The sequence below is a fragment of the Opisthocomus hoazin genome, chromosome 1 (genome assembly GCF_030867145.1).
Source record: "Opisthocomus hoazin isolate bOpiHoa1 chromosome 1, bOpiHoa1.hap1, whole genome shotgun sequence".
NCBI classification, from domain to species: domain Eukaryota; kingdom Metazoa; phylum Chordata; class Aves; order Opisthocomiformes; family Opisthocomidae; genus Opisthocomus; species Opisthocomus hoazin.
The window spans coordinates 15,752,857-15,766,517 of NC_134414.1; the positions used below are offsets into that span (position 1 = coordinate 15,752,857).

The 13,661-nt window shown below is 44.9% G+C and overlaps 1 protein-coding gene across 2 annotated transcripts in view; it reads right to left on the reverse strand.

Moving 5' to 3' along the window:
- The window catches only part of MAML2 (mastermind like transcriptional coactivator 2), a 226,828-nt gene that overhangs the window by 68,996 nt on the left and 144,171 nt on the right, over positions 1-13,661 (reverse strand). For both annotated transcript variants that reach the window (XR_012763618.1, XM_075417727.1), the window contains exon 2: positions 3,000-4,454. Coding sequence is in view for 1 of the 2 variants with exons in the window: in XM_075417727.1 (XP_075273842.1) it covers positions 3,000-4,454 (1,455 nt within the window). In the remaining variant the exon portion in view is untranslated. The remainder of the gene's footprint in view (positions 1-2,999; positions 4,455-13,661) is intronic.

Sequence of the window (13,661 nt, forward strand, 5' to 3'; positions counted from 1 at the left end):
TGTGCATATGTTGCATTCTGATAGAATATGGAGAGGTGAATTGTTCCCACAACAATGGAGAATAAAACAGAGAAGCAAAAAAAACCTTCATTCAGATCAACCTTTCAGGAAACCAGGATGATTTCCATCATTTTTATGACTTTTCCCCAGAGGCAAAAGACATCTAATTAGCAAATCCCACCACAAGTTTGCTCCCATTTGACACAAAGTGAATGTGACAAGCAGAGTAATTACAAGCCTTACATTTCCAGTTAGCAAGCTTGGGCTGATAAAGTCAAGTTCAATGCTTTTTGGGGACCTTGAAGCTTGAGGAGTAAAAATCCAGAGGGTGAGCTGGTTTAGCTAAAAATGAGAATTTACAGTGTTCTAGTCGGTGCTATCTGATGGCAATGTCACAGCAGCCCTTTATGAATGTGGGCTCACATCTCCAGCTACAAAGCTTTCCAGCCAGTGCTGAGATGGTCCTTACAGTCCACAACTGTAATGATCTGAGGAGGAGCAGAATGAAACCTTGATTCCTCATGAAGACATAGGGCATGAGTAAAATAAATGCTAATCATGAAGTTAATCCTAGTAATTAATCATTCATTACTGTTAATGATGTGTAGGAATCCTCAAAGGTGGGAGATGATCCTCCAGGAGAGAAGTCTGTGCAGCCTAAATAAGGTGATGTCCCCATTGCTAAAATCAGTGGGAGCTGACCCACGAGGTTGCTTTGATCTTTGCTGTCTTTACTGGAAGTTAATAGCAAGTGGTGTCTCCTCCCACCCTTATTTAACATTCAGACTTGACCCATGGGGCAAGCAGGCCCTGATCAAGGGGTTGGTGGGCTCTTGCAGCTGTGCAGGGAGGCACTGGAGGGACCAAACCTTTCCAAAGCTCTGCAATTTACGGATCAATTGTATTTCTAAGTATCATTCCAGCAGCTACAAAATACTCTAGTAAGAGAAACCTACCTGATTTTCTGAACTTCATCAGAACTTTGGAAGAACTGCTAAGGATCTCTAAAAAAATCCAGTTACATCTCTAGAGCATAGAAACAACAGCATTCTTGCTGCAAAAGCCCTGTAATCTGTGCCTACAAAGCTCCTGAGCTTCTCAGCTGTGCTCTGGGTCACGCAGCCACGTCCTGCAGACAGAACTGCAGGAAAGTGGTCAGGTGACAAGAGACTTTGGAAAGCTACTTGCAGAAGTCTGTGATGATAGGAGCAAAGCTCCTTCCTTGGTGTAACATCTAAAGCTGGACACTCAGCAAAGTTCATTTAGGGAAAGTTTCCTAAGCCAAAAGATCTTCTGGCTGCACAGGTGAGAGATCCTGCTACACTCCTGACAAACCTTGCAAGTACCACTATGGCCACGTTGCCTAGTACCATCTTGTGGGCTTGTCTCCCTGAGCAGCAGCCCAAAAGGACACAGAGCAAAGAGCTAGCACTGCCTCAAGCAGAGCTCCTCCCTATGTTTTCACTCCTTTCCGGAATGTGACCTTGCACATTTTTTTCAGAAAAATAGTAGTGTTTGCAAAAGTCCTGCTTGCCTTCCCGATGCTGACAGATTGCTGGAAGCTTCATCATGGCTGAATGAAGAAACTGTTAAAATTCATCTGCCTGCCAGTCTATTAAGAGAACAGGGAAATGCACCTAAGAAGAGAGCACAGTGGCCCATGAAGGAGAGGAACAGCCAGCAGAGACCTCCCATCAAGCAGCAAGGCTGTGCCTTCTTCCTGCCAATGCTCCTCCAACATCGTCCAACAAAGCAACGTCTCCCCACCCAAAGATGCCTAAATGCTTCACCTAGTACCTCTTGTTATGGGATTCCCAGCTGGAGAAAGTCATGGTTAGTTGGTCAGGGAATTTAAAAGAGTTCAAATGAGAAAGGTGTCCATGCATACAACTATATTTACTTTACTTCATTTTTAAAACATCAGTGTTCAACCAAACAGTTTGGCAAACTCCAGTTCTCAATGACTCGCTCACAATGCTGCTTCTCTGGGACTTTATGGAAGCCTTAGGCTTTCACTTTTCAGTAGCTTCTTATAGCTGTTTTTCACATCCACAAATGATCTCCACACCTAAGTTACCATTCCGTACCTTCAAATGTGTTGAGCACAAGTCCCACCAAGACTACCCAGTGTGGCTTAAATGTCCCAAGTTCAAAGACTTTTAATTGTTTTGCACCTGGTTTTGAGTTTCTGGGGTACAGCGAGGTTGCACATTCAACCTTTGATGGGCAGCTCTGAAACTTGGGATCCTGGTGCACAGCAACTTGGTATAGCATAACTAAGCTGTAACAACCAATTTTATCAGAGCGCTCTCTCACGATAACACAGTGGGAGCTGGCCATGTGGTATATAATTGTAGATGTATCTCTGGCAACCTTCACCTTCATATCTAAGCAAGTATTTTATTCACAGAATATTCCCAGAAGTGTGATGGGTGTTTTTGAAGCTCATAGATAAGTCTTAGATTTCCTTTGCCAAACAGATAACAAATGTGCAAACAGTATTTTTGTCATGTCAGTCAAAAGATATCTAAAAACAGAATTTCCTAACCCTGAGGAATATGATGGCATAAAAATTCAGATTGTAAAATACATTATGTAAGATAACATAGGAATTCATTAAAATTTTGCCATTCAAAAGAGGTTAAATTTTTGTAAGCTAGAAAACTTAGATAAGGGTCAAAAATAAGCTTGCAACTACTCTACTATCTTCTATTTCTGACAAGTATCTACATAATATATATCAGTGATGTATTCACTCCATTGTGCTAAGAAAAAAGTGTTATGAACATATCTTTCTTAAAATTCTTATAAATGTGCATCCATGATGTCCTTGAATAGGTGCTAAATGTGCCATCACCAGCTCTGCTGAAGTATGTGCTGAGACAGCCATTATCTGCCACCAGCACACATCTCCCGAAGGAAGGAGGCCAGGCTGGAAAAGCCTTCTCTCTACTCAGACCAGAATGATTCCGTAACAAATAAGGAGGAATTTGCCTTACCTGTCTGTGCTGCTGAGAGACTGGATACTGCAAACCTGAGATTTGCTGGCTTTGCTGCATTTTCTGAAGCATCATTTTTTGCTGCATTGCTAAGGGTACATTGGGTGGCCTTTGAAGAGCCTGGTTTGGGAGAGGCTGAGCATGTTGCGGCTGCGGCTGTTGTTGCTGCTGTTGCTGTGGCTGTTGCGTGGGGGCTGAACCCTGTGTCTGCTGCGTGTAGTGCAGAAGGGCAGGCTTGTTTTGGGAACCCAAAACTGAAGGCATCTGCTGGTTTGTTTGCTCTGAGTTAAAGTGAAACAAAGGCTTCGTGTTGCCATGATGCTGCTCTAGTGGTGGCTGAGCGCTGTTGATAAAGTTTCTGTTGAGGTCCTGAGGCTTCTGTTGCATGATTATGTCCATGGGATTGCTTTGGGGAGTGGTTGGTTTATAAACATAGTTGTTCATCCCTTTCGACTGGTTTCCATTCACTGGTACCCCAAGCATTGCTGAGCTTTGTGGGCTGAACTGCTGCTGGCGAAAAGAAGGACTGGGGATCTTCTCTTGCACGAAGGGACCGGGAGAAGGTCCTGATGGAGACAAGGTGGACCAGTTGGCTGTCTGGTTCTGCTGCTGCTGTTGCTGCTGAATCAAGGCATGCTGCTGCCGGTTGGCTGCAATCTGTTTGAGCTGCTGTGCATGAGACACCTCCTGCCAGTTAGGCAATGGCCGACTGGACGCAGAAGAAACCTGTGATACCTGTGTTTGACTCTGAGGCACCGAAGGGATGGGTGAAGAGGTGGACATGGTAGCAGTGGCCATAGTGAAAGCTGGACCCGTAGAAGAAGGCCTCATCTGCGGGGAGCCCGCAGGAGCCTGATTCATGCCTGGTGCATATTCACTCTTTATCACCATCTTATCCATCTGCAGAGATCTCACAGGGCCCCTCTGGCTCTGCTGCCCAAGGTCAATGCTGAATGGCTCATCTTGTTTTATCGTGGCATTTATCATATTCTCTAGCTCAAGATCACTCATTGGTGGCACTGATATGTTAGTCAGTTCATTAAATAGCTCCTGAAGCTCCAGATCCATTTGTTCCCATGAGTCTTCCCCATATCTGTTAGGGAGCATATTCTCATGGGACATCTGACCATCTAAGTGTTTGCTGCAGGACATTGTTTCTCCTGGTTCTTTCTTTACCTCTTTCAAAGTCATATTAAACATGCCATTTCCACTAGCATGTGTACTGCTTGCTAGGTTGCTGGCCTTCCTTTGTGATCCTTGCCCCACAGACATAGTTCCCGACATGGACTGGCTTTGGCAATTGTTAACATGCTGTCCACCTTGTCCCACCGAGATATTATCACCCACTCTTATCCTCTTAATGTCAAGGAAAGAGCTCTCTGAAACACCATTGGGCCTCTTGTTGTTGACAGGGGACAGATTTACCACCAACTTTCTCTTCAAGGAGCCTTGGAGCTGGAAGAAGCAGAGACAACAGAAACATCATTAGGTGACACCAAAGAAACAATCTGTAGTCTGTTTGCTAGAAGGATCTTGCAAGTCAACAGGCAAGTAAGCTTTGCTTAACACAGAAAGCTGCTCAGGGCTTTCTCAGTCAATGAAACTATGTAGAACTGTAGGAAAATACATTGTGAGTGAGACATCTCCCTGCCATCATCACCCCTGCACTTGTAGCCACCAGTATTTTTCAAGCAGTGCTGCCAGATATTGATCACAGACCCGCTTGCCTTTCTGGGTGTGAGTGGAAGGAGGTGGCCAGAGCTGTGGCTGGCAAAGCCTAGGGCATATCTGCCCTGGGTTTGGTCCCATCTAATTGTATCAGACAGACCTAAAGTATTTTTTGATGGCAGAGACTAATACAGTCATGAAATCTGCCCTTGTGCCTATCCAGTGCTACAGGATTTCACTCTCGTGATTTTGGTATATGAACCAAAAGACCATTTTTGACTGTTGCAGAGTTCAAAGGTTGTAGGAGATACTTTAACAGCACACATGAGATTCAGCCATCCTGATCTCACATAGGTTTATACTGGCCAGAGATGAGTATAATTAAAGATCTTAGATGTTAGCTTGTTCAAAAGTGAAAATTAAGCCGCTGAAGCCATGTCAGGTTATGTCAGCCAAGGGTTTGCTCTATAACGTACTGCTGGATTATATTGCAGAGATGTATATTAATACATTAAGACCTAAATGTTTATGTCCTGAAGCATCTGCTACAAAACACACAGTCCATGCAACACTGCTCTGAGAACCGTAACACGGCCCTGTCCACCTGATGTGCACTCACCTGCCACGGCTGTACACACAAATCCCACCCCGAGCACACAAAACAAAGGTGTAGTCCTGTGAACTGGAAGGTGTGGGCTGGATACAGCTACCCTCAAGTAGAGCTGCTTGGAATTTCAAAAACATGGTTTGTAAAAGAATAGATTACTTTCAAACAAGCATAGCTGTCATATCCGTGGCTCTGTACATCAAAGGTGTGCGCCAAGCATAGGCAGGGTGCACCCGCACACACGCAGCCCTCGCTCTGCCGGCACACACATCGCTCTTTCAGCTGTGAGCAATGGCAGGAAACCCCGCGAGGAAATGCGGCTCGTCTTCTGCCTTTCTGCACCTGGGCAGAAGTGCAGTGGCCTCAGGGGCGACAGGACAGCCTCATCTGACAAATACCTGTGCGTGCCAGTGAGAAAACGGCACCCGTTCAAACTGTGATACCTTGGGAGGCTGTGATGGGCAGAGGGAACACTGAGAACTCTACTTTTCCAGTTAAGTGAGCAAGGATGATTTATGAGATCTTCTGGTTGCATTATTTGTATCATGATGTTTCATGTACAGAAGCTCATGAGCATGTAACAGTCTGCTGTGGCCCTCATTCCCCTCAACTTCAGACTTATCTCTAGGTAAGAGCTCTTCCCAGATAAGTCCAGGTGTGAACACTTTTATTCTCGTGTGAATACCAGTGAGCTGCTTGGGAAGAGATAACTGACAAGTAGATATTTCCTCTGTACCCACCTACCCTTCCATTGCATCAGCAGGTCACTGAGTTTAGCCCTTAAAAATAAAGCTTGTCATTTCTCTCACTGACACTGAAAATCACATCTCATATCTCAAGTTAGGTTTCCAGCGTAGCTTTTAAATCACAGATCCGTGTTTTCATTCCATAAGGACAGTCATGCTGGTGCCCAGTTGTACAAGTCCTCAGACCTTGTGCCTTCAAGAGTAGCTAATTGTCATTAGGTGTCCCCTGGGTGGGGAGTTTTGGGTGGTCACTTGCAAAGTGCACAGACTGTCTTTGGTTAGCGTGTTCCTTCTGACACATGAGTCACTGTACTTTCCTTTGCAAAAAAAAACGGTAAGCTGCGCTTCCTTTTACCATCATCTTTGCTGTCAGTGTGTTTATTAGAAATCATTCTCGTGCCCCCAGACTCATGTTCCTGGGAAATGGGGAAGTCCCCAGGTCATCAGAATACATGACTTGGCAGCATGTTTTGCTTTCAGATGTGCTGCTGACAGAAAGGCTGAACAGATAACGAATACTATATCCTCTGCATATGTATATGCTTTACTTGGTTAATATACCTTTCTGAGTTAATTTTGCTTTTGCTCGACGTTTTGAATCAGAGGGAGCTGTTTAAAATGTCTTCACATTTTCAGAGCGCCTGCACTGGGCTTTCTGATACGATTAAAAAGGCAGGTGTTGCACTGCGCTGTGTGTAGTAGCTGCTTTTCTTCTGCATTTGAACTAGCTGCTAGCAGATACGGGTGAGCTGTGAAGCAGTTTGCCTGGTGACACGCACAAGTCGGCAGCAGAGCCAGGGAGAGCACCACAATTTCCAGACTCATCTCTTAATGAAGCGCTCCCTCCCTTGACGTGGGCTGGAGGACTCCTGGTTTCATGGCATCTGCTCTGTTGAAGTGCCCACCACCAAGGGCACTATGCATTTCTAAAGAAGTAACAAGTGCTGGCTTATCACATCTCCTGCAAACCATGCAAATGCTGCCCTCTGAATGCTGACACCACCTTGGGCAATAGATATCCCAGCCTTAAAGAAGTCATGAGAGCGAGCAAGGCGGAAAATGTGCCAGGGACTCTTCGGGGACTTCACTGAGGCTGCTGGAAAGGTCCTGCTTTCACCTCCCCCATGAGATTGGATGTGGAGGGTGAGGGCGTGGGAAGGATGTGAGCAGCCCACAGGGATGAAGCCCCCTCTCCCTCCGTGCACCAAGCTGTTACCAGTTACGTGGCAGGGATGTTCACGAGAGACCTGTCTGCGTTTGTTCAGTGAGACAAGCAGTGTCCACCACAAGCCCCATCTGTCTTGCTATTTCATCTGCACGCTGCCTTCTACGGGCACTGCCGCCCCAGCATTACACCTGTTTTGTTTTCAGAAAGGAGCAGATGATAGCTCGATCACTCAAATCTTCACACTTCTCTAAGCAACAACATTTTCCAATGACTGATTGAAAGTCAGTACTCGAGCCCTTTTTCCCCAAGCAAAGCACAGACTCTCCCTGTCTCTTCCAATTTGCAAGCCTGGATTGATTTGGGTCAGTAAATGTAAAGCAAAAGTTCCTACAACACACAGGCATATTCCTCAGATCAAACGGGCTCGCAATTACACGTCTCAAACTGCTTAAACTGTGTAATACTGAAAGGCTCTGTGATGGGAAACGAGCAACATGACAGTAAGCGGGAGAGGAGGACACCCTCCGCGCACGGCTCCATCGGCCGGTAGGTGGGCAGCATGGTGTGAGCCATCACAGAGCACAGGCGTTTCCCAGCAGCCCACGTTATTGCCAGGCCTTGTTTGCTGGGCAGGCTCTGCTGAGTCAGCACGCGTTCACACACTGATGGCGAGGGAGGGCTAGATACACCGATCTTCTGAAGTTAAAACTGCACGGGCGAAGCCTCTGGAGATGACGTTTGCAAGACAGCGCAGCGCTGTTACTGGCCAAACGGCTCAGGGACGTTATAGAATCATAGAATCGTTAAGGCTGGAAAAGACCTCTAAGATCATCAGGTCCAACCATCAACCGAACACCACCATGCCTGCTAAACAGTGGAGGACAAAACTTTAGAGACAACTTGGTCTAAACCACCCAGTGTGACACCATGTCCTGTGCAGGGGGACAATTAATTTCTGTTTAAAACTTATTCTGAGTCTTAGCAGGGATTTAGGAGAGGCAGCCTCTTCTCTCATGCTCCCTGACACCAGCCCGAATCAGCAGGAGTTCCACCGAGCTAATAATTAGAGCTCATCAAAATCTGGTACCAACTCCTTTCTCTCTTGGCAAAAAAAAAAAAAAAAAAAAAGGCTTTTGCTTCACCTTCTTTTGGTTGAATTTTTTTACTAAATGTAAAACTAGAGGATTTTTCTGAAAATTGATTTTTTTTGCTGGCTCAGAAGCTTTTTCAGAAACTTTGGTGTAAAAGCATAATTTGTCAAGCAGAAATTTTAGAGATTGCTATCTCCACAATATCCATATTTATCAATATTTTTATCATATCTTTGATCCATTTCTGACATTACCCATGTACCCTTGTATTCCTTTACACAGGGACTGTCCATTATGTCCAAGAGAAGAATTTGTCTGTGGCAGCAGGAAGTGATAAAGACCATGTGGTTTCACTTTCATTTAAAGTCTTATTTTTCAGATGATTCATGCAGCGTCTTCAGTTGGATTTCTTTTAGAATTTGCTTTTTACTTCATTTAACTATGTCTAGGAGCATAGTGCTTGAGAGAAGTCCTAGGCCAGCCATCCGGCAGTCTTGAGCTTCACAGCTCTCAGGACAGGCTTGTCCCTCTGACTTGCCCGAGTATCTCCACAGCGCCTGCAGATCTCCCAAAAAAATAATTTCCCAGTGCACCCCATCCTTGGCCTTGCACAGACATGTGAGCAACACGTCTGACTATCATCTCAAAATGTTTATAGCTAGACACTTAAGACTGGGCCAAAACACCAAAATGCTCCAAGCAAACTACAGAGAAAACAAAAGATTGTTATTGTTTTAATTCTCCACTAATCTTCATTAGTTGAAGATGTGAAAGGAAGATCTGTTGCTACCTTTGTTTTCTCATCTCTCACATTTTCCTGCTGAGGTTTGCAGCTTTCTTAGCTTGTGTGGTGGTACAACGAGAATAAAACTTGTAATGTGCTGCTGACTTCAATCCCAAGCGATTATCACACTTTCTGAAGCAGGCAGCGCGGCAGCATTAGCGATTCAAGTGGAGTAATAATTCTGATGTTAAAAGAGCAGCTTTGGATTTTATGCTTTTAATATAGAAGCAGCAGACAAATTCACTTTAAAAGGTCCCTTCTGGACTTCCTAGACTTTCTCACAATATGTGCTGACTGTATCTATGGCTGCACTGTAAACAAAATCCTTCACTGAATCTGGGGCGGGGAAGGGGTAAAGGAACAACATGAACAATACAGAAAATATTCAAACAATGAAAAAAAAAAGGAATTCATTCCAAAGGAGAAAAACATGCTGAATGCTACTTCTTATTTATGCTGTGAAAGCACCTTTGCATCCCAGGGCCAGACCCAGCGAACCACCCCCAGGATTTAGGGCCTGATCCTGACCGACAGCAGCTCTCCTTTTCAAAACAGTGGTTTGCAGCGTTTGCTGCCAGCTGCCTGTGGTGCCACCTCCTGCAGTGCCCGCAGGTGAGCCGGGCCAGGGAGCATCCCTCCGGGCAGGGTTTGGGGTCACCAGCGCAGAGCCTCCCCGCTGTGGGCATCTCCCCAGCATGCGGGAGGCCTGGGCACCCCTCTCCTTGTCTCCTCACCCCTTGGAGTGGACATATGGGTTGTGGTGACTGATGCCGTGGCCAGCTGCAGAGCCACTGAGGCACCCTGGGGCTGGTGCAGGGACAAGGAGGGGGCACTGCCCTGAGCTGCCACCTCTGGGGCCATCACCGGTCCAAATGCCGTGATCACACACACACCCTCATGGCCCTCTTCTGAATACAGGTGCACTTTTTAGGAACAGGAGGAAGGGCTATAATTACAGCTTTTTCTACACATCTCCTGGAATCTGGTGGCTCTCACTGTTCACACTCCCTCACACCCAGGACATGAGGTTCATCCTGACGTCTCTCCTGAAGATCTTAGTAGCATGGTCCTCTTCTGAGCACCTCTCCCCAGCCCCTCTGCTCTGCACTTTCTCTGCACAGCAAGACGATATTTATTTTTCATCTTTTGTCTTCATTTGCAACTTCTACCTGATATGGCTGAGAACACAAACATGACAGTTGTCTTCAGAGAGATTTTAGCACTCCAAGTTCAGAAAGTCCCATCTGCTGGATCTGGGAAACAACATTAATTTTTCACGTAGGACTGAGTGACAGAGCAGTGGCCCTGCGCACACCGCCCAATGAGGAGAGGCACCGAGAGCTGCTGTGTCCTCACAGCACTGTGGTGGGGTCAAGGCAGTCCTACAACGGTTGCAAAGAGCTATGCAAGAGCAGCAGATGCTGTTTCCCACTCCAGCCTAGTCTGCACAGGCTCAGCCCCAGATGCCTCCTCCTCTTCATGGTCCTACACGCTGCCCTCTCTGAGTGTGTCCTCAGGAACTGGACCAACCGCTCTCTCTGAGCAGCGAGGAGGAGGAGCAGGTGCCTTCAGCCCCACACTGTCGGTGAGCGCGGCAGCTCAACGCAGCACACCACCACTCTGCCTCACTCCTCTCCCATTTAGCTAATCAGTTCCTGAGACCACTCCAATCACAGGGAGCAAGGTTTGCTGCCATGAGATTTTTGCTCTACCCATACCAAACCTTCCCACCACCCACCCATGTCTTTCTGACCAGAAGCCCTTTGGGAAGAGACTCTGTGTCTATGCAGGGCCTCTTGCACTGGCCTCCTAGCCCTGATTAATCCTTAGGCATAAGCACCACTGTCAACAATGATGCTGACTGAGAAGCAACACAAGTTTTTCTCCCGGTCTACTGTAATAACTGCCACTAAAACTGAATACATAGTAACAAATAAGGATGTTCCTTGGCTGACAAGCATCCACTTAATTCTCATTAGCTGGGAACAAGGCTGGAATAGTAATCAGTATGTTAGAAATCCCACAATTTACCTTCACTTATGGAAAAATTACATATCTTGCCAACTGAACATACGAACCTAAAAATGCATCCATATTATTCACAGTGTACTGCCTACAAATATAAAGTCAGGGCTTTGGTCCAAGTTGCTGAAGCACAATAATTATATTTTTTTATGCAGATTTTACATCTGATGTATTATAAAATATCATGTCTAGCCACAGTCTTTTAGAAGAATAGGAACATAGAGAAACAATAGAACTTTAACTAGGTCAAGATTGCTGATCAGAATGTAGCAGTCATTACTGTGTGCAAAACAAATAGGCATGAAAGATCTGTATTTCTTATCCTGCAAGCTGTGTATTTGTCTTCTGGAGAAGTCTTTTCTGTTCTTTTTTTTTTTTAAGATCCTTTTCAACATTGAATAAATTAAGTATCACTTTATGTGAAATCTACAGAAATTTATGTCAACGTTTATTACCATGAAATGTGGAACAACACATAATGCAACCTGAGCTTTGGGGAATGCGACTGCTTAACTGATCCTATCCCGATGAGAAGAAAATATCAAATGCATTATAAATGTTGACAAGATGATCAGGCATGTAAAAGAGGTCATCCAACACCACACTCCACATTGTTTACCAGTCTCATAAGTCAGCTTAAAGTATTAAAAACATATACTGTCTTGCACAGGAAGCTCCTAATCCTTAAAAATGTAGCTGCTGTTATTTGATTTATCTTTCAGAGATCGTTAGCATAGCAGATTTCACCTAAGGAAAGACTGCCGAGAGCACTCTGGTCCTGGTTTTCTGTAAAGCATTGCTTCCAAACTGGCTGTGCAAATACTTTGTAGCTTCATTAGAGCACATATCCATGCCCACAGGTGGGCTTTTATTACCTGTCTAAGCACCTATATCTCCTCTGCAACACCGTGTATCGAAAGTTCAGTCAATGGAGGAAGACATCAGTGATCCATCCGGCCTTGGAAAATAAGGAAATACTTCGACTGTTTCTCTTTTTCTGCAAATCAATGCGTCACACAGGACACTCAGGCCAACTTTTTGGTCTTGAGGTCTCCTGCAGAGTAAGTTACAGTTCACAGGAGATACAGTCATCACTTGCCAACTGAAAAATAAAGATCCCTTCAGCAGATTACCCAGTCATGCTTCCAGCATCAGACTCTATCAGCCAGGACAAGAAGGGCCAACTTCATTGAGAACTGCCTTCCATTGCTGCATCAGCTAAGACTCTTAACGAGCAACAGGCAAAATGGCTTCTTGTTTGGAGGAAGGAGTTCTGATCCTGTGCCAAACATTTTGGTGAAGAAGTGACATTTCAGATCAAATCCAGGACTATGGTAAGGGAACATCTCTAACAAGGTTGTTGCACTTGCTTGATGGCTGGGTTTGATCTATATTAGCATCTTCTCCCTGCCTCTCCCCATCACGCCTGTTCACCTCATTAAGAAGGACATAAAGTAAAAGCAGTACTTCACAGTCATTTTCAAAACCTTCAGCTAAAACATGCAGTGTCAAAACAGGCCAAGTGCACCTCACCAAGAGTTTGACCTATATGAGCAGAACAGGCAAAAATTTTGAGGATTTTGGAGACAAGCAACAACAATGATTTAAGAGCTTTGACATTACTCCTATGAAGAGAATGGACAATAGAGGGGACAAATAAAACAGAAAATTTTGGAAATCTATATAATAAGACTCTAACAGATTAACTGCAGATCAAGAGGGTATTTAGCAAACTTCAACAGCAATAAATTCAATCCAAATGAAATGGTAAACTTTTTCTTCAAAGGTGGATAGAGTCTGAGCATCTACATCACAGATCCAGAGCTCAGCAAGATCCAAAGAGGGACTGACCATTTGTTTGGAAATGGGAAGATGCTGACTTATGAAAGGTGACGATAAAATATTTAGAAGCGGATGTGAAATATTAAACATCAAGGTTCAAACCAGTCTATGGTTCATAGGGACTAGCTACCATTGCTAGTGGTCAGGGGAGAAAGAGGTAAGTGGGAGGAGTGGTGGCCTATCAAAGTGATCACTTACCTTCCCCTGATATATTTGTCATTGCTATTGATGAGATGCTGCAAGGGTTTAGGAAGGACACATGTCTGGCCATGTTTCACAACTTCTGTGTTTCCAGCACTTCAAAGTCTGGAAGAAAACTGTAAAAATGGGAGTAATTTGACCAGTATCTAAATGTTTACTATTAATTGTACTCCCGAGTTCCAGCTTTAGCCTGTAAACACAAACAGAATGACAGAATAAGAATGAATAGTAAAAATTGGTCTGAGACAATGGAAGATCATTAGCAGGTTACAGGAACCTTGAATGCCTTATTATTTTGGACTAGCATATGTTGCCTTTCAGGTGACTTCATTATTTGGTCTTTCTTTGAGTAACATCTTGATAATATGAGAAGGTTGAAAGAAGACAAACCCAAGACAATGGCCAGAGAGGGTGAATGGAAAGTTTTGGAAACAAGCAACCACCCAGGAAGGAGTGCTCCAGGAGCTGGAAAAGGCCAGCATGGATAGAGGGGACCAGGAACAATCTGGGGTAAGGGAAAGGCCCCTACA